The sequence below is a fragment of the Marmota monax genome, unplaced genomic scaffold (genome assembly GCF_021218885.2).
Source record: "Marmota monax isolate L192 unplaced genomic scaffold, Marmota_monax_Labrador192_F-V1.1 WCK01_AAM20220418_F8-fsc00091, whole genome shotgun sequence".
NCBI classification, from domain to species: Eukaryota; Metazoa; Chordata; class Mammalia; order Rodentia; family Sciuridae; genus Marmota; species Marmota monax.
Window position 1 is genome coordinate 5,370,361 of NW_026692434.1, and position 26,683 is coordinate 5,397,043.

At 34.7% G+C, this 26,683-nt stretch overlaps 1 protein-coding gene across 48 annotated transcripts in view; it reads left to right on the plus strand.

Moving 5' to 3' along the window:
- Rims1 (regulating synaptic membrane exocytosis 1) overlaps nucleotides 1-24,808 on the plus strand; it is a 447,890-nt gene extending 423,082 nt beyond the window's left edge. For all 48 annotated transcript variants that reach the window (XM_058578848.1, XM_058578854.1, XM_058578856.1 and 45 more), the window contains 5 exons: nucleotides 11,409-11,547; nucleotides 13,732-13,844; nucleotides 21,190-21,291; nucleotides 21,917-22,056; nucleotides 23,977-24,808. In XM_058578848.1, the coding sequence (XP_058434831.1) occupies nucleotides 11,409-11,547; nucleotides 13,732-13,844; nucleotides 21,190-21,291; nucleotides 21,917-22,056; nucleotides 23,977-24,195 (713 nt within the window). In that variant the 3' untranslated portion in view covers nucleotides 24,196-24,808. The remainder of the gene's footprint in view (nucleotides 1-11,408; nucleotides 11,548-13,731; nucleotides 13,845-21,189; nucleotides 21,292-21,916; nucleotides 22,057-23,976) is intronic.
- Nucleotides 24,809-26,683: the final 1,875 nt, after the last annotated feature.

Genomic DNA, 26,683 nt, shown 5'->3' on the forward strand with positions numbered 1-26,683 from the left:
CAGCATCATGCTCTCTATTTCCAGCCATTTCCTAGTAACTGCCATAATTTCAGACATTTTTTGGGGGGAGGAGATGGGTACTGGGGATTGAACTCAGGGACATTCAACCACTGAGCCATATCCCCATCCCTATTTTTATTTTATATTTAGAGACATGGTTTCACTGAGTTGCTTAGCACCTCACTCTTGATGAAGCTGGCTTTGAACCCACAATCCTCCTGCCTCAGCCTCCGGAGCCACTGGCATTACAGGTGTGTGCCACCACACCCAGCATACCACTTATCTATGTCCATTCATCTGTTGATGGACACCTGAGCAAGTTCCATAACTTACCTATTGTGAGTTGCACTGCTATAGACATTGATGTAGCTGTATCACTATAAAATGCAGATATTAGTTCTTTTGGCTAAATACCAAGCAGTGGAAAAGCTATAGAAAAAAAATCTATTCATTTTCTTTGTGATCTAAAACTCTTCTGTCTGTAATCACTTGTGCAGTACAGTCTTTGCTACACCATAATTAGAAATTTCACATATGCATGCTTGTTTCAGAACATTGAACTACTAGGAAATGATTTTTCTTTATTGTACTCTGCATTGTTCCTTAGACATTGAGGTTATTTAGTGAAGATCATTTATTGCTAAAAAATCTTCTCTTCTAACCCTACATTCTCTGAGACTGTATGGGTAAGAATAATTACCTTTGATTCTATTGCTAAATAGGAAACTCAGTCTTCCAAATATGAACCTCTAGAGCACAAATTAGATAAAAATTTTTAAAAAAGAAAGAATCTCCTAGCTAAAATTTAGAAAATTGAAACTACTCTTAGAAAAGCTACATTTTTTTATTTTTAAAATATGCATTGGGTTTTGTTAGAAATACTGTCTACTGTGATATATGATTGACTATTATAACAAAACCCCTGCATATACAGTAGCTTAATCAATACTCTCATATATCTAGATGCAGTGGCACACACCTGTAATCCCAGCAGCTCCTGGGGCTGAGGCAGGAAGATCGTGAGTTCAAAGCCAGCTTCAGCAAAAGCAAGGCACTAAGCAACTTAGTGAGACCCTGTCTCTAAATAAAATAGAAAATAGGGCTGGAGATGTGTCTCAGTGGCTGAATGCCCCTGAGTTCAATCCCTGGAACACTCCCTACCCCTGTCAAAGAAAAGACTCTCACATAATTATCCAAGTCAACAGTCCAGTCCTGAGTTGTTCTGGTGACTCTTTCATGTGAAGGGCCCCAGCTCTGCCTGTTTCAGTAATTACTTTCAGCCTGAGACCTGAAGTAACTGCTGCAGCTCTCACCATCATGCCCCCATGCCATCAGAAAGAGAGGCAGGAAGGAAATGGTGGTTAGAAACTCTTCTTCCATTAAAGGAAAATGTGAGAATGCATGTTGGAAACACAAATAGTCTCTGTGACATGTTCCAACTCAATCTTACTGCATTCAGTATTGAATTTTAAGTTAAACATGAGGCACAAAAAGAAGAAGAGCTATAAGTAGAGCAAGGTGAATTGGCATGGTTCTGTTTGAAGACCTTATCTGTGCAAAATAATTTGAGCTCTTATTGTGTGACTTTAAACAGGATAAATTATATAATTTAATACTCAACCCTATGATCTAAGCACCACTATCCACCGTTTTCATAGGGGAGGAGAGTGAGGCAGGGTGGACCCAAGCTCCTGCAGACACAGCTAGTAAGTGATGGAACTGGCACCTGAATCCAGACTTTCTGATTCCAGAGTTGCCCTGACCACTTCCTATCCATATACTTGGGATATCAGGCTACCTTTTAAGATTAGATAAGGAGGAAGGAGTCCCTAAATAGCAGTATACTGAGTTTTAATAATTTTTTAAAAATCTGAAACAGGCTATAAAACGTTGTTTTCCTGGATTTCAGTCTGAAGTATTGCTTTGCTTTTAGTCACAGTGGTAGACGATAAGGATATATTCCATGTTTATGCTTAATAAATGGAATCCAGCTGCATCCAAAGTAGCAACTTACACCAAAGGAGATAAAGAAAACAGATCAGAATGAAGTGTGATTTATTTACTCCTGGGAAAATAAATCTGAGGCCTAACTTTCTTGTATGATTTAGGTAAACCTATGTAATAATACTTCAGATCATCTGTAATCAAAGCAAGCTGAAAACAAGGCTTTCCTAGCCCATGAGCCTTGGCCTCATCCTCAGACCACATAGGTGATTGTTTATCCCCACATATTTTAAGTTGTATTTCAATCATCACATTTATTAAATAAAATGAGAACTTCAGAATGTTAAAATAACATATTCATCCGCTAGATGTATTAGTCTGCTAGGGATGCCATAATAAAATGTGACTGGTACAGAAAGGTATATTCACAGTTCTGGAAGCTAGAGGTCTGAGATGGAATGTCTGCAGGGCTGGTTTCTCCTGAGGCCCTCTCCTTGACCCTCTGCCTATTCCAGGGCAGTCCCTCAGTTGCCCCTCTCTCTGGTCCTAATCTATTCCTCATGAAGACACCAATCAGATTGGATTGGAGCCACACTAATGACTTCATCCTGTTCAAATGCAGTTCCATTCTGAGGTACTAGTGACCAAGGCTTCAACATGCATGTTTAGGGGACACAAGTCACGACACAGCACTAGAAACACTTAGGAAATGTGGAAGCTGTGAAATTCAACAACCAGCAGGAGTGAGAAGTCCATCACATTAATGTTTCCTCCTCCCTGACTTGACTTTGGCCAAAACCTGATGTGGTACAGGTGTGTATTTCAGCAACTATAAACCTCTTTACGTGAATGTTTTTGGGCAGATTTATTAATTCAATATACAGATTACTTAAAACACATAAAAGGCCATCTTGAATTTGCCGCTGCTTATATTTTTACCAGCTGGTGGAGAGGAAGAGTCAAGATCATGTTAGCAAATATTTTGCAGAGAAGATAGGTATTATTGAGTGGTCTAAGCAGACATGACTGACCAGACATTATAGACACTTAACAATATCTGACTGCTACCAGAGAGCAGCTGTTAGCCGAGGCAGAGCAGGAATGAGTGGATATGGGTGTTCAGTACTTTTCTCAAGCAGTCTGCCTAAAGAACTTAATGTTCATGACAGAAAAAAAAAAAATCTCTTCTATGTTACAGGAGAGGATACAAGAGCATAAGCACATCATTGAAAAAGATTTGAAGTATTCTATTAAAATAAAATATCAAGGGGATTTATTTCATGCATCTTACTTGAAGTATTCTATTAAAATAAAATAGTCAAGGGAATTTATTTCATGCATCTTACAAAGATATTCTGAATAAAACTATTTTTAGCTACTTCTCCACTATATTTCTTCAATTGTGGATCTTTGTGGAACATGTATAGACAAAAGCAAAACAGTGGGCTATATGGTTTGTAGGAATAACCTGGAGAATAAGTAAGAGAAAATGAGGAAAACCATAAAAATCAAAGGACTCGCATGAAATTTTCTTAAAATAATCCTTAGACATATGAAATTTGTGTAAGTTGTATTTATCTGGCTTAGAATGAAATGTAGTAAAAACAAAACCTTGGCACAACACAAAAAGAATATTTTTGTTTATTTGTTCAAATGCCAAAGAAAATTGTGGCACTCTTAAGGTACTACAACATTGAAAGCACCTGACATTAGCAAAAGAGAACTGCTGGCATTTTTTTTTTTTTTGGCTTAGTACTTTCTGTGAAATATCTCATTTAACACTAAAAATAACCTTATGAACTAAGCATCATCATCATAGTTGAGGAAAGGGAGGCCTGGACAGGCTCCGTAAGCTGTCTGCAGGCACAGAACTGATGTAAGGTGGAATAATATTACTCTACCATACTGCACATAATATGCACAATTTTATAAGGATAGTATTGGTATTAGTAGGACCAAGACCTCGTGATCCTCATTAATAATGATACAACAGCAGCAGCCCAGTGATAGGCCACCACACACCCTGGAGCATTAGATAAAAGGTTTCATATGGTCGGTCTCTCCTTTGCTTACTTCCCTGGCTTCACATCTTACTGACTTCACTCACAGTAAACTAACTCTGGTTATTCAGGAAACGTAGTTATCACAAGGGTCAGTCCTTTTTCTCATTTCAGGGCCCTTAAGTGTGACACTCTCCTAGCCTGAAATACAGCCACACAGTTCCCCTTTCCCTTCATTATCCACACAGTTAAGATTTCCTTTGAAAAGCTCTTGGATGCAATCTAGTCCCTCAGTAAACCCAATACTGTAGGAGTTTATAGTTTGGCTCTGTTGCTGTTATTTTGTTTTAACACCAGACACAGTCATTAGTTTGCTTTTCTATGTTCCATTTTAGAAATCATGAACACCGAGTCGCTTTCAGGAACTGAAGCCAATAACGGGGTGGGGGGGCGTGGGGGGTGGGGGGTGGTGACGAATAACTTGTGTACATTGATACAGCAGGAGTGGGAGCCTTTTATTGTAGGACAGAGCTATTTATACATTCCACACAGCTTATCTTAATTAACATAAACTCCATACATCAGTCAACCAATAAGGAATCTCCACACTTAATGGCTCGCTTTTGTTACTTCTCAAACCACTCCCTCTGGCATTTTGCCAGGCACCATCTAGACTTGTTTACAACCCTGGCAAAATGCCAGGTGTTATTTTGACTTGTTTATAGACTCTAACAGATCTGCAGTTTACACCTCATAATTTCTACCTGCTCCTTAAGTGATGATGCAGGCAGCAGTTTCATACTTGCTGTTTGAAATATTCTCTCTCTTCCCTTCTCTTCTTGTCTCTGTAGGATTATTTTAGGGTAATCAGAAGATTACATAGTCTAAGTAGGACATTATTGCATTTATTTTTTGGACCTAATTTTTAAAATTTAATCAATTAGGTATTATTCTTTTAGAGAGGGAGTCCTGGGGATTCAACCCAGGAGGGCTATACAGTGAGCTATATCCCCAGGCCATTTTATGTTTTCTTTTGAGACAAGGTCTTTCTTGATCAATTGCTGCAGGTCTCACTTAAATTGTCTGGGCTTATCTCAAACCTGTGATCCTCCTGCCTCAGCCTCTAGCTAGGTGTTATTCTTTCACTGATTTTTCTAGATAATTGGTAGGATCGGCTAGTTATTATTTTTCTTTAACTTCCTCCCCAACTAACAATATTGTTCTCAATAATGTATTTTTCCCTATCCATCTACATAGAATTAAGCTTTGCTAACACAGAGCCTAAAAAATAGACAACCTCTTGTAATACAATGTGGCTTTCCAAATGCTGTCTTTCAATCATAACAGACTTTTTCAAAATAGTCATAAGAGCTATCCCTTTACTCACTTCATTCACTCTTTGACTAGCCACCCCTTTTAGGCTCCTAACTCTTACTTCACTCAGTCTGTGATCTGCATGGTGTGAAGTACCAACATCACTACTGTGTTTTTACTTGCCAAAAAAAAAAAAAATACAAGTGATAATCAAGCATTCTTTTTTTTTTTTTTCACTTCTTAAAACACTTTCTTCTGATTTCCCCTCCTTACCTTAAAAGGTCCTCCTTTTCTTCCTCCTTAATTCTTAATTGTCTTCAGAACCTCTAAACATGGTAATATTTTAGGATTTATTCTGTCTGCTCTTTTTATTTCTGTCTCCATTTTCTTCCTAGGTGGTTATGTTTAGCACCATAAATTATAGTTACATCTGCATGTTGCTGTGTCCTATCTGTCTTCTGTCTGTCTGCCTATCTCTAGGTCTGATCTTTTACTCATGTCTTGATGCATACTCACATGTTTTGTATGCCCTGTTCAACACTCTTACTATTATATCTCTAGAATGATGCATATTATATTATATTATTATATTATATTATATTATAGACTTTTGATGCTTAATGAGTATCTTTAAAATGAATTAAGTCACTGGAATGTTTCTAAATATAATATATGCCTTCAACTATACAGAGTGAGAAATAGTTCATATGTAAATATGACACCTTTTGGAACATTATTTGAAAGTAAGTTTGCTCTTCGACAACATAGGTAAAATGTTGCCCCCAAACATTATGGATTTTACTAATTTTTCATGTGTTTATGACTATAAAATATAAAAATGCACTATTTTGTAATTTTTTTAGTTATTTGTAGAATACTTGGTACAGCATTTTTAAATCATATTTCATATCATAATTTGATAGTAGACTCATAGTCTTTATAACGTTAATGATTCTTTGATTTTTGTTTAATTAATAAAGATGGTATTCTTAAAAACAATATTTTCCAAGTATTAACATTTAACACCTTATATCACATTAACTTTGCATGTGTAATGTATTCATTATTATTATAGCACATGGAGACAGATGCAAATAATACATACATTATATGTGATTTTTCACGAAGTTAGCAATGAGCTTGTAATTGTAAGTTTGTATATGTATGTTTACATGAAAATATCTGTATGACTAAAACATTTTTATGTTTGCTAAATAAATAAGACCATTCTTGTGTTTTCTTGAACTGTGGTATATTGGAATGATCACAAGACTGAGATTCAGAAAGTCATGTTTCTAATCCTGCTTTTGCTGCTGACATGTTGAGCCATATTATCCTCTAGAATGTAAGCTCCACTTGGGCAGGCAATTTTGTCTGTTGGGATTATTGCTCTATCACCAGTGTCTAAAAGAAACTGGACCCAGAATCAATGCTGAACAGATTTGTTGCATGAATTACATTTATCCAGATTTACAGTTTTCAAATATATAAAACATGTATAAAACAGAACTGCTTCCAACCCTCACATTCCAATTTAATATTAGAGCCCTTATGAATTTAAATAAGACATATTCAAAGCTAAAACTGTTTATTCAACCTCTACCTGGGCCTTGACATTGCTCAACTTGTCAAAGCTCTTTTCATTGAATATCTATTTATATGAATAAGACAACAGCTAGATAGCACTCCATCTGCCGTCTCCCATCAGACTAAAACAAAAACTTTACAATTATTAAGGTATTCAGATTCACAAATTTAGGTAAGTACAATAGAAAGTTTAATAACTAACCTCTCAAATGGTGTTTATCCAGTGTGTGTAGCATGTACACTTGGAAAATATTAAGGCATAAAACCCAACCTAAGAATTTCGGGATGCTCTGTAGATGTACTCTTCTTTAAAGAATCTGGAAATCTCAATTTAAGATTACAAACAAACTAATAAAGATCATTCTATTTTAAAATGTTTCTTGTCATTCATTGAACAAATATGTAGTGAATGACAAACATTTGAAACCTGTGTTAGTAAATGCAAGAAAAATCAAGTCTTGACAGTCTACAGTCAGTGGTCATCTGGACAATAAGTCATCCATAGAGCCCTGAGATCTTTGGCAACAGTCTTTGGGCCAGAGTGAACATCAGCGGACATTAGGAAGACTGGAAAGGAAGCTTGGGAACCTGTGTACTACTGTAAGACAACCACCACCTCCAGACCTCCAGGGCTCTTCACCAGTCGCCATGACTGTCCTGCAGCGTGCTGCTTGCCTCTTCTCTGCTTCATGGCTTGTGTCCTCACTTCCTCCATACTCCTACCTAATGACACCTGACTCCTTTTAAATAAAACCACTGCTGCTTTACCCATCATGCTCTACCCCCTTATACTGCCTAATATTTTGCCATAGCAATTATTACCACCCATATTATATCTTTAATTGTTCATTGCCTTTCCTGTAGAATGTAAGCTTCATAAGAGCAGGAAATTTTTCATTAATTAATATATCCCCAGTGTCTAGGATAGTGAATGACACATAGTAGGTGCTTCATAAATAATTGTTGGGTGGATGGATTTTTCTAGCTAAGATTCTCATTATTTTTAGTAAGAATTGATATGCCACCATGTCTGTGTTGCCTCACACTGCCTTTGGTAAACATTTGTTATAAGTGTATCTGGCTCAGTACTTTGGTGATGTAGGTTAAGCATCCCTCCTCTGAAATGCTCAGGATCAGAAGCATGTCAGCTTCTATATTTTTTCAGATTTTGGAATATTTGCATACATATATAAAATGACATACTTGGAGATAGGACCCACATTTAAACACAAGTTCATTTATGCTTCATAAATACCATATATTCATAACCTGAAGTTAGAATACAGTATTTTCAGTGCACCTGCATTTTGATTCCAACCCATCACATGAAATCAGGTGTGGCATTGTGTCAGCACTCAAAAAGTTTGATATTTGGAGCATTTCAGATTTTTGGATTAGGGATGCTCAATCTGTATACACATGAGCTTTGCCCTGTTGCTCACTAGAGTCTAACCAATGTATTATGGACATGAATGAAATGTTGCTCTACCCACAGTGACTTCTTAAATGAACTACATCTAAGAAGAAGGAATAACATAAAAATGAATAACCACCAAAACTAAACTAAATTCCCTTAAAAAGAAAAATGGCCATATCGGGCTGGGGCTGTAGCTCAGTGGCAAAGCACTTGCCTAGCATGTGTGAGGCACTGGGTTCTATCCTTAGCTCCATGTCCATCTACAACTACAAAAGAAAAAAGAAAAAAAAGTTTTTTAAATGGCTCTAACTGAAGCAAGGCAGGAATTTCCTTGCCTTCAATAAGTATATGTGATCTACCATAGCAAGTCAGATGGGCAAGCTGCACCAAAAAGGATGAATGGAATTCTTGAGTCAGAGGTGGGGAAAATTGAGACATCCATGTGAATATTGGTAGGACTGTAAATTGCTACATTGTTTTTAAACAACAACTTAGAATTCCCTATTAATATTAAACATTTCTGCCATTTTATTAGCATTTCAACTTCTAGGAATTTCTATAAAATCTCTCCTATAACAACTGGAAACATCAAAATGCCCATCAACAAATAGGTGGCTTAATTTTGAAACCACATAACTGTAATGGAGCAGTGAAATCTTATAAAGAATAAATATAGAACTGTTTGTCATTGTGTTATACTGAATGGAATGAGAAAATTTGCACAGTAGAGATTATAACCACTGTTCCGGGCATACTCACGTTAACAGGAAGAAATACTCAGAATGCATCAGCCCTAATGGAAATTAGATTCTAACTGGGAAACATACAACAAACAGTTGGTGGTTTGATGGCAGATGAAGCAGTGCTCTGAAGAAAAACAAAGTACAAGGGAACAGAGAGTGATAGGGATCAAAAGAAGTTGTTCTCAGGAGGTGACATTGAAGCAGTGGTCTGAATGAAGTGAGGAAGCAAGGCAAGAACAGAAGGGACAGCCAGTGAGTAAGAAGGGCCCTGAGAAGGCATGCTGGAGTGTTCAAGGACATGCAAGGAAGGCTGTGTGCTGGGAGAACAAGGACATGGAATGAGAGAGAGAAGGTTGTATCTGGGGCCAAATTATTTAGTATTTTGTGAGCCATGATAACAATTTGAGTTTGCCTTAATTTTGATAGTGAGCTGTTATAAGATGTTGTTCAAAGGAGTGACATATTAAGATTTGCATCTTTTGAATCACGCTAACTATTTTGTGGACAATGTTCTGAGGAAGAAAAGAATGCAAGCTGTGAAGCCCGTATGGTGGATATTGCAGTTGCCTGAGTGACAAGAGTGGCTTGAAGTGGGACTGGAGCAGGAGTGAGGAGGGATAGTATCAGATTTATGATCTATTTGAATAAAAAAAAGCACATGGATTAGCTGATTTATTGGACATAGGTTGTGTTACAAAGAGAAGTTGAGGATGACTACAGGGATTTGACCAGAACAATTGAGTGGAGTTGCCATTTGCTGAGGGAGTAGTTGGTGACAGAGGTCTGGAGCAGTCCCACTTTGTCTATGTTAACGTTGGAATGCCTGTTGGACCCCTAAATGGAGGTACTAGGCAGTCGAATTAATAACTGGCATTTAGGAGAAAGGGTAGGACTGGACTGCAGACACATTTGGAAGGCCTAAAAGTTCTTGCTTGGGATAACTTGGGAAGCAAGTTTAGAAAAAACTGCAAATGTCTAAATGCTCAGTCCTCCTATATCTGAAAGTATTATAGAAGAAGAGGTTCTCATATAAGAGACTGAAGTGGAGCAACCAGTGAGAAAAGACAAAAAATAAGAGTACTAATCACAGAAGCAAAGTGAAAAGCAAGCATGGGCATAAAGAAAAATAGCTCCTAAATTATTAACTACCATCGTCCTTTAGAGGAATGAAATGAGAAGGAATTTTCAATTTATGGAATACTTGAATATTTTATACCTACACTGATCTTAGAAACAAAAATAGCAATAAGAAGGTTAAGAACAATAAAGCAACAAAAATATAATCAACCTGCTAAAAAAATACATAAAAGCATCAGTACTAGACAATTTACAAAGGGATTTTACTGACCAAAAATCAGAGGAAGAAATGCTGCCTTTCAAATGACATATCTAAGAGTGTACCTACTCTACAGAGGATTTATGAGGAAAGACATTTATGTTTGTGTTTTGTAGGTAACATTTATAGAGCATTTTCATATATTATTAATGGATATTGGATGATACTATATGGAAAACAGAAAGTAAACCTGAAATACTTATAGAATATACAGATGGAAAAAAAGTCTTTTTGTTTGTCTGAACTATTGGTGCTGCTCATATGTATAATCAAAAGTTTTAGTTTCATTTCCATGCTATGAATAGAATACTGGCTAGTGCATTTCACAGGGGGGCCCAAGGAAATTGCTCTGAACTTAGAGTGTATCAAGAACATGAACATGACCGGCCGGCATAATTCACAGTACAAATGGAGACATACCCAGAACTGCCAGTGAGAAGTCATGCAGCTGCACCAAAAGGCCATGAGATAAGCTGTGTTGCCTTAGAATTAGGATGGTACCTTGTATCTACTCACGTTATCTATATGCATATGTAACTAGTATATGTTAAAGTGTTGTGAAAATCATCAAAGAAATTACTACTGCTTCACTTTATGAGAATTTCTAATACCTCATGGTACCAAATCTGTTATTTTTCATACTTGGAAGTGTCTCTTTAAAGGACATGACCCCTTCCTTTAGGTCTGCTCCCACAAGCTTGGAGAGTTCCAGACTGGGAGAAACCCATTGGTTTGTTCAATACTATCTTTTCACCTAACCTGTTCGGTGATAAATCTGAATTTTTACTGATGTTTTCAGCAGCCATAATACACTGAGTTCATTTTGATTCATTGACATTTGGGTTCTGTCTGGAACTATGGCCATGGTTCACCTTCTGCTGTACTTTAGCCAAAGCACCCTTTAGTAAAGAGATTCAATTCAGCAAATTACTCTCTGACACTACTACTTTCCTGATTAAATGTATAATTACAAGGAAAATTCACTATGGTATTTTTAGGACCTATTGACACTCAGGGCAAAAACTATCTAAATAGAACTTAGGGTTTCTTTTACTCTCTCCTGTCAGAGTCGGGCCACAAGAAGTTAAAAAGTACCATTCAGAGAAGCACAGAAACAGGAATGGCAGCGGAAATGAGGAAGATGGTGAGACAGCCCAGTCGGGAGTCCACTGATGGCAGCATCAACAGTTACAGCTCTGAGGGAAAGTAAGTGAGTCAGCAGTCCTATGGCCTGGGGACCAGCCCCTGTGTGATGATCAGCAGAACAACAAAGCCCCCTAGGGTTACTGTGCTGCTGTTTCTTGTAACCTGAGTTTCACCATCCATTTACACCAGGGTGACATCTTTCAATTACCCTTCTGCACCTAGTCCCTCAAAGGCAAAAAAAAAAAAAAAAAAAAAAAAAAGTTGAGTTACTCTAAATAAGCCATTTACATTATCTAGTAAAGCTAATCTTTACTAATCTTTCACTGATTATATGGTATAGAAATGCTACATTTAATGGATTCTTTTATAAGGAAAATTCATAGTATGCCGTGTCGTCAAAATCTCAATTAAAATTCAGAAGTGAGGAACTAATTTCTGATTTTCCTAGGTTTCTCCAAATTATTTGGGCTCTATGTTGTTGTAAGCAACTTACAATTTCTTGATTTTAAAACATTGTTAACTCATTTTTATCCTAGGGGGAAAATACTCCAGGATCTATCTACCTCATTATTTTGATGGTTGAAGTTTTAGTTCTGAAATTCGCTAATTATGAAAAAAATGTATTTTGAGTTTATTTATGTAGTTCTTAACCATTTTATATGGATCATAAACAAAAATCTGCATTTTCCTATGCTTAAGAATTTTTCTGGTAAAACTGAACTTTCATTTGGGTAGTACATCTTGTAAATAAATAATTATTATGGTTCAGTGGCTTAAATGGAAATTCTCCATGTACAAATTTTTTTATAATTATTCATCCATTACTACTAGAATTACTTGTATCCAATCTACTATTAAAATTTCATTTTCTTTTGCTGGAAACTTTCTATATTGCTTTTACAATGAAATAAATTTATGCAAGTTAACGATTATGATACTCTTTCCCATTCTTGAAACTAGTTGGCCCCTGTTTATTTGATCAAATGATTGATGTGCATGCTTCAGGCAAGGTGTAGCTAAGAACAAAAAAAAGCAAATGTGAAAGTTACTGAGATAAACTTGCTTACAAAATATCAAAGTTTGAAAATGTAGTATAACGCAATGTGCAAATGAAAGATGAAAGACACTATTTTCTGATACAAAAGAAAGAAAATTTATGTCTACCATGTATAAACCACTTAAACTCTCAGAGATTTATTTTCTTAGTCTCTGAGTGGGATAATATTCTGTGTACTGTTCAATTTTTTTGATTGTAGGAAATTAATGTGTAAAAGCACAAAGAGAAAAGAAAGCCGTGCCATTAAGAAACATGTTACTTCAAAAAGTACTTATCGAATGCCAGCTATGTAACAAGCATGGTTCTTGTTCCTCAGAGAGAGTTGTATTAATAAACAAAAAGAACACAGTCACCCTTTTGTGTGGCTTATACACTTAGGCTTTTAGTCAGTCATATTGTTGAAAGAAATAGACATGTTTTAGCCAACTGATTTTCATCTGGACTAAATAAAATCCTCAAATAATTTGAACATTTAATTCATTCAAAGAATAAATTATACATTTTATTTGTAAAGAAGGACTCGTACTGTGATATAATATTTATTCAAGAAATTATTAACCACTGTTTTAAATTTTAACATCATTTTACTTAATGTTCATGAGAAATTATCTATGTAAGATTGATAACATTAAAATTTACATCTTATTTGTCAGTAATACATTTGTGTAGAGATGTGGATATGGTTTTAGAAGTGTTCACTTAATATATTAAAAACTCTCCTGCCAGGTGTAGTGGTGCAAGCCTGTAATCCCTGCAGTTCAGGAGGCTGAGGCAGAGCATAACAACTTTAAGGCCAGGTTCAGCAATTTGGTGAAGCCCTAAGTAACTTAGTGAGACCCTGTCTCAAAAAATAAAAAGAGCTGGAGATGTTGTGCCCAGTGGTTAAGTGCCTTTGGGTTCAATCCCCAGAACCAAAAAGAAAAACAACTCCTGAATCCCATCTTAAATTTAACTTTAGACCTTTTCTTACAGATGATGCAAATAGTAAGTAAACAGATTGTCTAAATAGTGTTTATGTTTCATGATCAAAATTAGTCAAATGGAAACTAACAAAGAAAATCTAGGTCACCTCGGGACTTTAGCCTGCACAAGGTCGTGAGTTGATCCGAGCACCACAGAAAAGAATAAATGTGGGAGAACTAACATTTTGTCTTTTGCTTTTTTGGTTTTTGTCATTTTGCTAATAGCTTAATATTTCCTGGAGTACGACTAGGAGCTGACAGTCAGTTCAGTGATTTTCTTGATGGACTGGGACCAGCTCAGCTTGTTGGCCGCCAAACCCTTGCCACCCCTGCAATGGGTAAGAATCATTCTCCTACAGAAAAGCTGATGTGTCATGGTTGACAAAATCGTATAAATTAGTGTAACAGTAATACAAATTAGAAACAATACTTTAGGGTGTTCCTGGTTACAAATGACTATTCTAATTTCTGGTGCACTTTTCTTATTTGAGAAATTAGACAAAATAAATAAAATGAGCCATAAACCTTGAATGACCATAAAACTCTATCAAGACAGATTCTATGGTAGATCCAAATATATGATAAAGGTGCCATTTCACAGCATGCAGAAAAAGAGATGGAATACTCAGAAAAAAATATGTTGACATAACTGTTTTTGTGAAAAACAATTAAAGAAATTGCCTCCATACTTTAAAACTTATTAAAAAATGTGTAATATTTTAGAATCAATTGTTAAAAAAAAAGGAGAGTTAAAAAAATTGAAAAGGTGATGTTTATGCTAAACAACAGATATTGGTATTGTGTTCATTCCTTTTGTATGGTGGTCTCAGCACTGCCACAGTGGTTTAGGTAGTACTAATACAAATTTTAGGTTTATGTACTCAGAGATAATTACTTACCTTTGGTTGCAAGGAGGATACATACATGCCACAAAAGATGGCATTAGACAATTATGGTTTAAGAATTGCTGTTCCTAATAGAAAAGTTGAAACATATGTGTTTATAAATAATTGTGGCCTAGTGTGTATATTTTTTAGGTTTTTTGTTTTTCCTCAGTTAAAATATTCAGGTTTCAAAAAAATAAAAATAAAAGGAAAGAAAACATCTATAAGTTGAACATCCCAATATCTATAACAACTTCCAGATAAAACACAAGCAAAGTAAAAATACTGTATAAAATTACCTTCAGGCTATATATATAAAATATACTTGAACATAAATGAATTTCATTTATGAAATAATATGATATATGTATATCATACATACGATATACATATGCACACATTTCAAAATCTGAATATATATGAAATCTGAAACACTTCTGGTTCCAATCATTTTGGATAAAGGTCATTCAACCTATATTAGCATAGTATACTCTAAAGTAAACTTTTTTAAAAAGATGATAAATGGAGAAAATTATATGTAACAACTACAACAAATATTTTCCTGGGTGACATGAGATTCCAGCCCGATAGGATCCATGGAATACTGAACAAACTGGATGAAAATAGATTAACTGAAAGATATACATCATCATGGAATTTTGCAACACTGGCAATTAACAGAAAATCAAGTTTCCTGAGAGACAACTTAATGCTATACATATCTACCAAAAAATCAGATTCTTATTGGACTCTTCAATAATAACACTGAAAACCAGAAGACTGTTACGTAATACCTTCAAAATGCTGAATAACAACTGATTTCCAATCTAGAGCATAAGATCCAGCCAAATAAGTTTGAGGATAGAATAATGCATACTTGAACAAGCAAATTTTTGAGTTATTCTCCTCATATCCAGCACTGATCAGAAAGTTACTAGAGGATTTACTTCAACAAAATGAACTAAGTGAACTTTTTAAATTGTGAGCCAAAAAAGAGGAAGATAGATCCAGTGAATAAATTCCGTTCCTCACAAAAAGGAGATAATTATGGGATACTCAGCATGACAGTGCAGAAAAATCTAAATATAACAGCTTAGGAAGATTTTAATAGAATCTGTACAAACTGTAGCACGTCAGGTTTTATAAGGCAAAATCTATAGGATACTTAATGTTTTTGCTTTTATTGAAGACAAACAACAAGGAGAGAATAAGGGTTTGAATTAGTGATAAAAATGTAAGCAAAGGCTTTTATAAAATGACACTTATTAAGTATGGAAAAAAGGAGAAGTAACTGTAGTGTTCTGGTTCATACAGCTATAAATAAGGTTACATAATCATAATTATATAAATGTTAATATTGGTATAACTGGAATGACAGAAATTGTCAGGTATGTGGCATAGGTAGGAAGACAGTTAAAACAGATCAAAATTGGGAGTTAGTAATACTTAAAATTAGTGTTTAAAAACAGTAAAATGCCAAAAAAATAGATAAAAATATTGAAAATTTTGAGAAGTGACTTTTAGAAGGCCAGAAGTTGAGAGGGAATTGTTGTCTGTTATTTATACTAAAAATAGATCTTATGCAGCTGTTTGGCCATGTATACTCTGTGCATATGATAAATAAAAACCTTTTAAAAGTTTAAATGAAAAAATAAGAGACCCTAGGAGCTAAAGTCTAAAACAGAATTATGAAGCTAATGAGAAAGTCTGGAACAATGAAGTTAATCAACTGATACGGCAAATAGAATTCACACCTGAGAAGCTGGTCAAGCCAACTAAAAATAACTTAGAAACTTAGTTATAATATCATTTTCAGAGATAAAGTTTCATATGTAATCCACAGGAAAAAAAGACAAAGAGATTGTTAAACAAAACCAAGAATATAGTTTTAAGAAAATGAATTGGAGAATGAAAACTATAATGATTAATATTTACAACTTGGTTCATGAGCTAAATGATGTACTGAATGTAGTTAAAGATAGAATTAGTGAAATGCAAGGAGGATCATAGAAAAATCACCCCAATTCAGCCTGAATTTGAGAATTTGAGATGTAGGGAGAATAAACTAACAAATTCAAACTTTTGCTAATAGGATCCCAAAGAGAGAATAGAGAAACATTTTAGAAAAAACACAATAATGGCAGTGGAGCCACTCAAGAAAAATATGAAATCTGAGATATTGAAAGAACCTACTGAGGGCTGGGGTTGTGGCTCAGTGGCAGAGCTCTTGCCTAGCATGCATGAGGCACTGGGTTCGATCCTCAACACCACATAAAAATAAACAAATAAAATAAAGGCATATATCTACAACTACAAAAAATAAAAATAAAAAAGAAAGAACCTACTGAGTGCTGAAATGAATATTATTGCAAAACAAAAAAGGATAATGCACTATTGAGATATTTTAGGACCTCGACTCAAGTCGTGAAGAAGAGTCATAAGGAAGATAAGAAGATTGCCTCGCCAAGAAACAAAGTAAATCAACAGGTTTTATTTTTCAGCAATGCAAAATAAATAAATTAATAAATAAAAAGCCTTTAAAAGAACTGATTCTCAAAATGCTGAAGAAAAGAACTACCAACTTTTATTCAGGAATAAAGATGAAATAGAGGCATACATATTTACACACAGACTCAAAGTTTACTGCTCTTTACTAAAAGATATACTTTAGCAAGAAGAATAAACTAAAAAGAATGAAATATAAGGGGCAATGATGAAAGAAATGAATGAAACTTGGTTCATTAATAAACTGAATTAATAATTATTATGTAACCTAAACAAAACAAGAAAAAGCACCCAGGAAAAAAGCAATATAAAACAAAATAAAATGAGGATGCTGGTCAAAATCTATATGAGAGTTCTAAAGATCTTCCTCTTTTTTGGGAATAAGTAGAAACACTAATTTTGGATTTTTAAATATAAAAATAGGAGTCCATGTGTTAAATATTTAATAGTCTCTAAAGTAAAATAATTAAAATATTTTAATTCTATACTAGTAAAGGGATGGACAGAATAAATAAATGAATGTGCTTATATGACAAAATAAAGGAACAAAAATAGGTCAATTAAAAACAATACAAAATAACAAAAAATAATTTACTTTTAAAATTAATCTCAATACATGAAATAAGTTTTTCTCAAACATTAAGGATCAATGATATTGAAGAAACAAAACATAGCTATATGTTACTATTCACCAGACATAAATATAGAATCAAAAATAAATAATAAAAAGATTGACAAAAAAGATACAGAGAATTTGGCTATACCAATGGTGAAGTAGGTAATTCATACCAAACCGCCTACTGAAAATACCTAGAATATCTACATGTTTGCTTCAGTGCCTGGCTCCTGGGGAGTACAGATGCCTTGGATAATGGTGAGCCTATGTCCACAGCTACTCTTGTACTGGAGGGATTTACTGTTTTGTGTTTCCCTGCAGAGGATCTAAGGATCTGAGCTGTGTATCTTCTTACTTGTAAGACTTAGGCCAAGAATTTAAGTTAGCCTATTGATCTGTCCTTGCTGTCTGTTAGGATCTGAAAGATCTCTATCCTGAAAATCTGTGCAAATTGGAAGTAGGTGGAACTCTGTAGAAGCTAGAGCTCTAATTACATAAGTCCTTGATATTGATTAAAGTGATCCAAGATTGCAGACACCTTGCAAAAGCAAAAATAAATCATTTCTGATAAAGACAACATCCTAAGTAACAACGTTTTTTTTCTAAAAACAATTTTCAGACATCAAGCACAAACACCAGGCACACAAGAAAGGAAAACCAAAATAATTTTAAATGTAGAAACAGCATACAATGGAGAAAAAACTCAAATGATTTCAGATAGTAAAGTTAATATTTAAACTAAAAATACTTACATGTTTCAAAGAGCTTTAAAAAAAAGATGGTGAATGACATTAGAAAATAAAAACCACTGAAAAGAACACAATGACAATTCTAGATTTTAAAAACATAACTAAGCTTAAGAACTGAATGGTTGAGTTACCAGTAGTTTAGGCAGAGCTGGGGAGAGAATTGAATAACTAGTGAATAAGCCATAAGAAGTTATCCAGAATTTATCACAGATGTAGATGAATGGAAAATATAAATAAGAAGTTAAGAGCTGGGGATAAAAGGTGAGGTTTAATAAATGTGCAATTAAAGTTCCAGAACAAGGGAGGAGAGTATAATGCAGAACACACGATTAAAAATGCAATGATTAAGGCAGTGGCACACACCTGTGATCTCAGTAGCTCAGGAAGCTGAGGCAAGAGGATTGCAAGTTCAAAGCCAGCCTCAACAACTTAATGAGGGCTTAAGCAACTTAGCAAGACCCTGTCTCAAAATAAAAATATAAAAAGGGCTGATTATATTGCTTAGTGGTTAAGTGCCCCTGGGTTTAATCAACAGTACCAAAATAAATAAATAAATAAATGTAATGTAATGACTGAGAAATTTTCCAAACTGAAATAAACATCGGTCATACTTTCCAAAGTCCCTATGAACCTTATGCAAAAATATCCAGCAATATTAAAAATAATAATATCACAACCAAATAGTATTTTTTCCACAAACATTTAGCTGGTTTAATAATTGATAAACTTGCCAATATCTGATATAACTTGCCACATTAATCTAATTGAAGACTAAAAGTGACCATCTTCATATATGCAGAAGAAATGTTTGATAAAATTCAATATTCATTTATGATTTTAAAATTTCGAGACTTGGGTTATGGATCAGTGGTAGAGTGCTTGCCTAGCACATGTGAGGCACTGGGTTTGATCCTCATCATCACATAAAAATAAATAAAATATATTGTGTCAATCTACAATTTTAAAAAAATTCCAGAAAAAAAAATTTCAGTAAACTAGAATAGAATGGAGCTTACTTAGTCTGATAAGAGTTTATATAGACATGTATTTATACATGTGTACACACACCAGATTGGACCAGGAAAAAAAATGTTTCAGTATAAAGACAAATGCTTTTAGAAATACACATCCTCACACACGATTGTTGGAAGTTAAATATTGATTCAGTCCCAGTTTTGAATTATATGCCAATATTTAATAATAATGAAAATGTGTATGTGCTATGACCAGTCAGTTCCACTTCTAATTATGTATCCTCAAAACTGTCTTCGAAGCACTTTTTTTTTTAGTTGTAAATAGACACAATACTTTTATTTATTTATTTATTTGTTTGTTTGTTTTTATGTGGTGCTGAGGATCGAACCCAGGGCCTCACACATGCTAGGCAAGTGCTCTACCACTGAGCCACAGGCCCAGTCCCTGCAGCACTTTTTATAATGGCCCCATATAGAGGGGAAAAAAGACCCCCAAAGGGAGATTAGTTAAATAAAATATGGAATAGTCACACAATAGATTACCATATAGCTACTGAAAGGAAAGATCTAGATGTCTATACATCAACTTGGATGGGTGTCTAAGAAACATTAAGTGAAGAAAGAAAGTTGCTTACACAAGTGTCTAAAATTTGGAAATCTGTCTTGGGATCTATATTTTAAAAAATATAACCCATTAAATAATTTAAGAGGAAATAGAAGATAGAAAAAACATGGATATAAGTATAAGCATGGATAGGAGTATAAGTATGGAATAGTCTACCCACAAAAAATTAGCAGAGGGGTTGGGGGATAGGTCCAGATGTTTTCACAGATGAATTCTAAAAAAAATGTGAATGCAGGATACATGAAAATTCTGGAAATAGCATTCCAAAGAAATAAAAATGAGGGACCTATCTCCTATTCTTTCTAATTGCTAACCTAATTTCATATCAAACTATAGGGGGCTACATAAGCCTCTGCCTCCCGAATAACCAAAGAAATGCAAATTAATATAAATTTTAAATCATCAGTTTTACAAAACTTAGATATATTCCTCATACCAAAATGAGGATGGGAGGGGCTGGGATTGTGGCTCTAAGTAGCAGAGCGCTTGTCCAGCATGTGTGAGGCACTGGGGTCAATCCTCAGCACTGCATATAAATAAATAAAATAAAAGTCCATTGACAACTAAAATATTTTTTTAAATGAGCATGGGAAATGGGAAGATAGATATTTCTAGTGATAGCCTTTCTAAAGAAATGTTATAGCTTTCTAAAGGATGTTTGCTGATGTACATGGAATTTATGAATGTCCATAGATACATACACTTAAAATCCAGGAACTTAATGTTCAAGAAATAATTGACCAAGTGTACAAGAATTCTTCTAAAATTGTTCAGCAGAATGCTTTTATAATCATAACAATATAAATAACCCATATTTTCATCAATAGGGGACTGGTTAAATAGGTAAATACACATCCATTCAGTGGCCTATTTGTCAATAAAATGACAATGTATGATACATAGATGATGATACATAGATGCAAAGACAGAAAAAAGTACTTATGAGATTACTATGATATTCACCAAAATATTAATGATAGTTTTCTATAAATAATGGAAAGACAAATAATTAAATATTTCACCAATAAGCAAATGGATGACAATAGAGGAAAGAGCTCATTAGAGTATAGACTCATGTAAATCCTTCAGTGTTATAGTTGGTGATTTTTTTTTCAACTAATTCATGAAGCTTTTAAAATGGATTAGTACAGAGAAAGATCAAAATTTGATTTGAAAACCAGGAAGGAAAAGTGAGTTAGGGCAGGACCTCCTAAAATTAATTTCTTTTTAAAGATCATAAAGATAGTTGGAGTTTGTTAGGGGCCTCTGCTATTTTAACTGCTCATAACTGCAAAGAAGCTGAGACATTTTCCTTTGCCTCCACTTGCAGGTGATATACAAATTGGAATGGAGGATAAAAAGGGCCAGTTAGAAGTTGAAGTTATTAGAGCACGAAGCCTGACGCAAAAACCTGGCTCCAAATCGACACCTGGTGAGGGAAAGTTCTGCTCATTAATAAGTACACAGACAACATCAGAGCATGGTCCAGTGAATATCAGGCAGAACCCTGAGACGTTTGCTGCATTTGGATTTTATATGCTTGCTTGTGCATCATCCAACTGATTAAAAAGACAGCTACTCTGTGATTTCTGATTGTATAAAAGTGGACCTGAATTTTCTTTGCATGATTATTCTGCTAGAAGATATTAGGAGTATCATCATATTTTTAAAAGTTTAAATACAGTACATTCTTAAGTTGTACCAATTATTTTCTTTCCATATATTTGTAAATAAAAAGAAAAAAGAATTTAGTTCTAATTTTAAAGTGAGCTTTAAAATATAAACCTGAATTGTAATGCCTGCCATAAACCAAGGAAGTCAAAAGTCTTCAAGATAACTTTGTATACATTTGTTTAAAATGAGGAAAATGACAGTAGTGCTAATGTGTAGGTGTTTAGAAATAGAATTTGTAGAGCAATGGATATTTCAAGTGATCTAAATAGTTAAGGGGAAGTAGTCAATAAGCATCTCTAATTCTTTAATAAGGTATTCTCTAATTTAAAAACAAAAAGTGCATCCAAATACTAATTTCTTTTTGTTAATCTACCTTTGTTTAGCACCATATGTCAAAGTTTATCTTTTGGAAAATGGAGCCTGTATAGCCAAGAAGAAGACAAGAATTGCACGGAAAACCCTTGATCCTTTGTATCAGCAGTCCCTGGTTTTTGATGAAAGTCCACAGGGTAAAGTTCTTCAGGTCAGTAATAATTTGACCTTTGACATTATAATTTCTATGTTAACCATATAAATACCAAAGGCATGGACAAACATGAAAAGAATAAAATTCAGTAAAGGTAATATTATATTCTTGCATAGAAAAAATAACCACAAGTAGTTAATTTTCAATACAAAAATATATAGTATTAACAATATCTGATGGATTAAGTGGAAAACAAAATTTTTATTTTCTCTCTCCGTTTTCTCCATCCTCTCCTTCTACCTTTGCCCTGTCTTATCCTTCTCCTAGCCTCAACAGATGGATGACGGATGGATGGATACATAGATAGATAGATAGATAGATAGAGAGAGAGATAGATAGATGGATAATCGAGAATTACTGTGTACCAGACATGAACTAAAAAGAGGAAGAATGGAGAATAAAAAGAGAAACATATAGGCACCGTGGTGAACCCAGGATAGATTTGATGGGTGCTCATATACCATTCTCTTTTGAAAGTTTGTAATTACCATGTACAATAAATATTGTTATCATGTTAAAGACTATGTCTGAGGAGCACAGAGATTAATTTGGGAAAGTTACTCAGTAAGTTGCAACAGCAGGATTCACCAACCCTTTGTGTAAAGTAGTCGAATGCATTCAGTAGAGAACCTTGATGGATAACTGAAGAATGTTCATAGAGCCTGGGCGTTACATGTGATGGAAAGCTTACCCAACAGCAGTGGGAGAGCATCCAGATTGCAATACCTATCAATGAGCCAACTACTTATTAACATCCTATCAAATCAAAATTGTTAAGCAAATCCTCAAAAGGTACCACCAGCTCACAGTCATTTTTCAACCTTTCACTTTACTACCAAGTCTATAATATAAAAAAGTGAAGTAAATAATGTTATTATTTTTATATACCGATGGTGCATGCACTCATTGGTAACCTGAGTTAAATTGTTTGCTTTGCCCTCCAAGGTCAAAAATTTTACTTTTTAGAACTATATAGTCATTTACATTGCTTATTAGATAGTACTTATACAAGAAAGATGTTGAATTTACATAATTTTATATTTTTATTTGTTCTTATTAGTTATACATAATAGTAGAATATATTTTGACATATTTTACATATATGGGGTACAACTTCTCATTCTTCTGGTTGTACATGATGTAGATTACATTGGTTGTGTAATCATATATGCACACAGTATAGTAATGTCCAGTTCATTCTACTATCTTTCCTATTTCCATTCCCCCTCCCTTTCCTTCATCCCCCTTTGTCTAATCCAAAGTACTTCTATTCTTCCCTACCCATCCCCTTTATTGTGAGTTAGTATCCACATATCAGAGAAAACATTCATCCTTTGGTTCTTTGGGATTGGCTTATTTTACTTAGCATGATATTCTCCAGTTCCCATCTGTGTACCGGCAAATTTCATTCTTCTTTATGGCTGAGTAGTATTTCATTTTATATATATATATATATATATATATATATATATATATATATATATATAGAGAGAGAGAGAGAGAGAGAGAGAGAGAGAGAGAGACCACATTTTCTTATCCATTCATCTGTTGAAGGGTACCTAGGTTGGTTCTATACTTTAGCTACTGTGAATTGAGCTTCTATAAACATTGATGTGACTGTGTCACTGTAGTATGCTAATTTTAATAGATCTTTATTTCTTTAGCACAGCTTATATAGATAACACTTCTCACTGACTAGGATAATAATACTCTCATTCTTTCAAATTTGAAATTATTGCCAAGTGTTTCTAAGTACCATAACCTTAGTAATTCTTCTTATCTATGCTTCCTCCTTGGAGTTGAATGCATTTCCTCTTCTTCACTGACTGGCCCATGTTTACTGAATAGATGTGTTGAACCCATCAACCATGTGAAAGAGAAAAAGTTCAATTATGTTGTATTTCTATGTCTCTACAGGTGATTGTCTGGGGAGACTATGGCAGAATGGACCATAAATGTTTCATGGGTGTGGCTCAAATCTTGTTGGAAGAACTTGATCTCTCCAGCATGGTCATTGGATGGTACAAATTGTTCCCACCTTCATCACTGGTGGACCCCACAGTCACTCCCCTAACCCGCCGGGCTTCCCAATCATCTCTGGAAAGTTCAACTGGGCCTCCCTGCATTCGATCATAGTGAACTCATACCAGAGTCATTCCAATAAAACTCTACCTTTCAGGATACCAGATATTTCATGATCAAAAGCATTGTTGGAGACAGACAATCAACTTGTGTTTTGCTTGTAGTAGTTTTTCAATAATATGTCCCAATTGTTGTTTCAAACATGGCTTCATATGACAGAACAAGGCAATCTATCAAATTGCAGTGAGAATCAACGTGCTAGTGAGAGTCACTGATGCTTCTAACAAATAGAAAAAGAGGAAACTTCAAGTTCACACACACACACACACACACACACACATCACACACACACATACACACACTTGCACACACATGCACATACACCAAATTGAACAAACTGGAAACTCTCACTCTGTGAAAAGTTGTATTTTACACATTTCTGCATAGACCACACGCAGTGTTATTTCCCTGGTGTTTAAGAAGGTTTTTTGTTCTTTTGTATGTTTTGGTTATTTGTGTGTTGTTTGTTGGTGTTGGGTTTCTTGAGTTATTGTTTTGATTTTTCTCACTGTATTTGTTATTTCCACTGTTTTTTTTTTTTTTTTTTGACTATATCCAAACAGGCTTTGAAATGCTAACAGAGACCCTTCCTTTCTTTTTCCAAAAGTATCCAAAAAAAAGGGCTGAAGCAGTCTCTGTAGCATCTCCCCAAATTGTTCAAGAGATAGATGAGGTGAGGCCAATTAAGCGTTCCATTGACTTTCATTTTATAATTCTTCAAAGTCTTACGTGTGGAAATCCAAAAGACAAAAAGTTATCTTCCAGAATAAATTATCACAGAATTACTTTTTAAATGAGGAACGTATCCGTTTGCATTCCAGAAAATTAATTTGTGTTTTCCATTGTTTCGCTTGGAAGACTTTTAAGTCAATCTGCAACTAATGCTGGGGACTAAAACTTACCACATAATTGTACTTTGAAAACCCTCCTTGTAATGCCTTTTTCTTCCTGATATCAAAAGAAAATATGCTCATGTGTACAAAACGTACTTTTGACTTCCCAGAATGGTGACTAGAAATAGACTTGAGCCTAAGACACTGTCAGTTACACCCAGGCTTCTCAACCATGCCTCAGTGTAGACACCTTCATCTGCCCTGGAAAGAGCATGGTATGAGCTGTTCAGTATGCCACTGGAAATTCCAGTTGAAATATTCTGCACTAAACTAATGTTTTTATTGAATTTTAGTTTACATTTCTTTGAGGTCGATGCAAGCACAAAGCGTGATTTTTTTAATGCAAAGTATCTTACTTTTTTGGGAGAAAATAAAACAAAGTCAAACTTCAACTTGCATTTCCTTCATTTGAGTTTTCCTTGGCCTTGATGTTCCCCTGTGACATTCTGTATATGTGCTACAAACTGCAGGCTCTGCAGGTGCATCGATATGTTCTCCCTCCTTTTATGAGTCATTCAGTTTTGTGATTACACAAATAGAGCAGCATGACTTGGAACTGTTCAAAGCTGCATGCACGTTTTGTAAAAAAAAAAAAAGAAAAAAGAAAAAAAAGAAAAGAAACAAAGGTTATTTAATAACGTATGTTAGTTCCACATAGGCCAGCTTGTATGTTGCATGTATTGTACAGTTTGCTCATTAATTACTATACTAAAATAACCAAGAAATCTAAGCCATCCATTTTTGTTATAGACATTTTGCAGGTTTTAGCCAGACTCAGTCTGGGTCTGGGGTGAAATGTCTATAGATGGACTTTATTTTTTACCCTCTGGAAAACGTGATGTAGTATGGACCAAATTCCTTCTAATAAATATTTTGGTGTAGATTCCTACTGTGGGGCTGTAACACATGTAGACACTGTGTACACACTAGGTTTTAATCCATAGACATACTGCCTGCACCAAGTGAATTATTTATTATTATTTACACATGCCAGAATTATCTGCCCATCATTCCACAGGGCACAGATTGACCACTGCTCACCAGGCTGAGCAGGAGGAGCTGAAGCATTGGTGCACTTCTACTAGATTCCGTTCTGTCTTAGTGGCCAACAATCAAATGATTATAATTGGATAGTATCTTTCTATTTTGACCACTTGTCTTAACACTCCCCTGTGCTTTTAAATGAACTTCCAACTCATGTATGTAAACATGTTTAATAAAATTTACTTTTCATGTCAGTCAGTAGCCATCTGTGTTCTATGTTTTGCCAGGTTTCCATTGTGGGGTCAATGGTGCAAAATGGGAGCCAGAGCATGGGAAGGGGAGGCTGGGATTTGTTGTCTGCTGCGGGCATTTGACTTGACTTGTCACTGCACTATCTATGTCTTAATCTACGGCCCAAAAGGTACTTTGCATCACATACAAGTTTTCACTTTGTCAGCCTGTCTACGTGAGCACATGACTATACTTCTGAAAAGTGGCATTATTAAAAACAATAAATCTCAGTAAGAATCAAATGGAAGGTTGTTTTTCTGCTGCTGTCTGAATGTGTTAATAAAAGAGACAACTCTGTTGTCCAATTGCCAAAT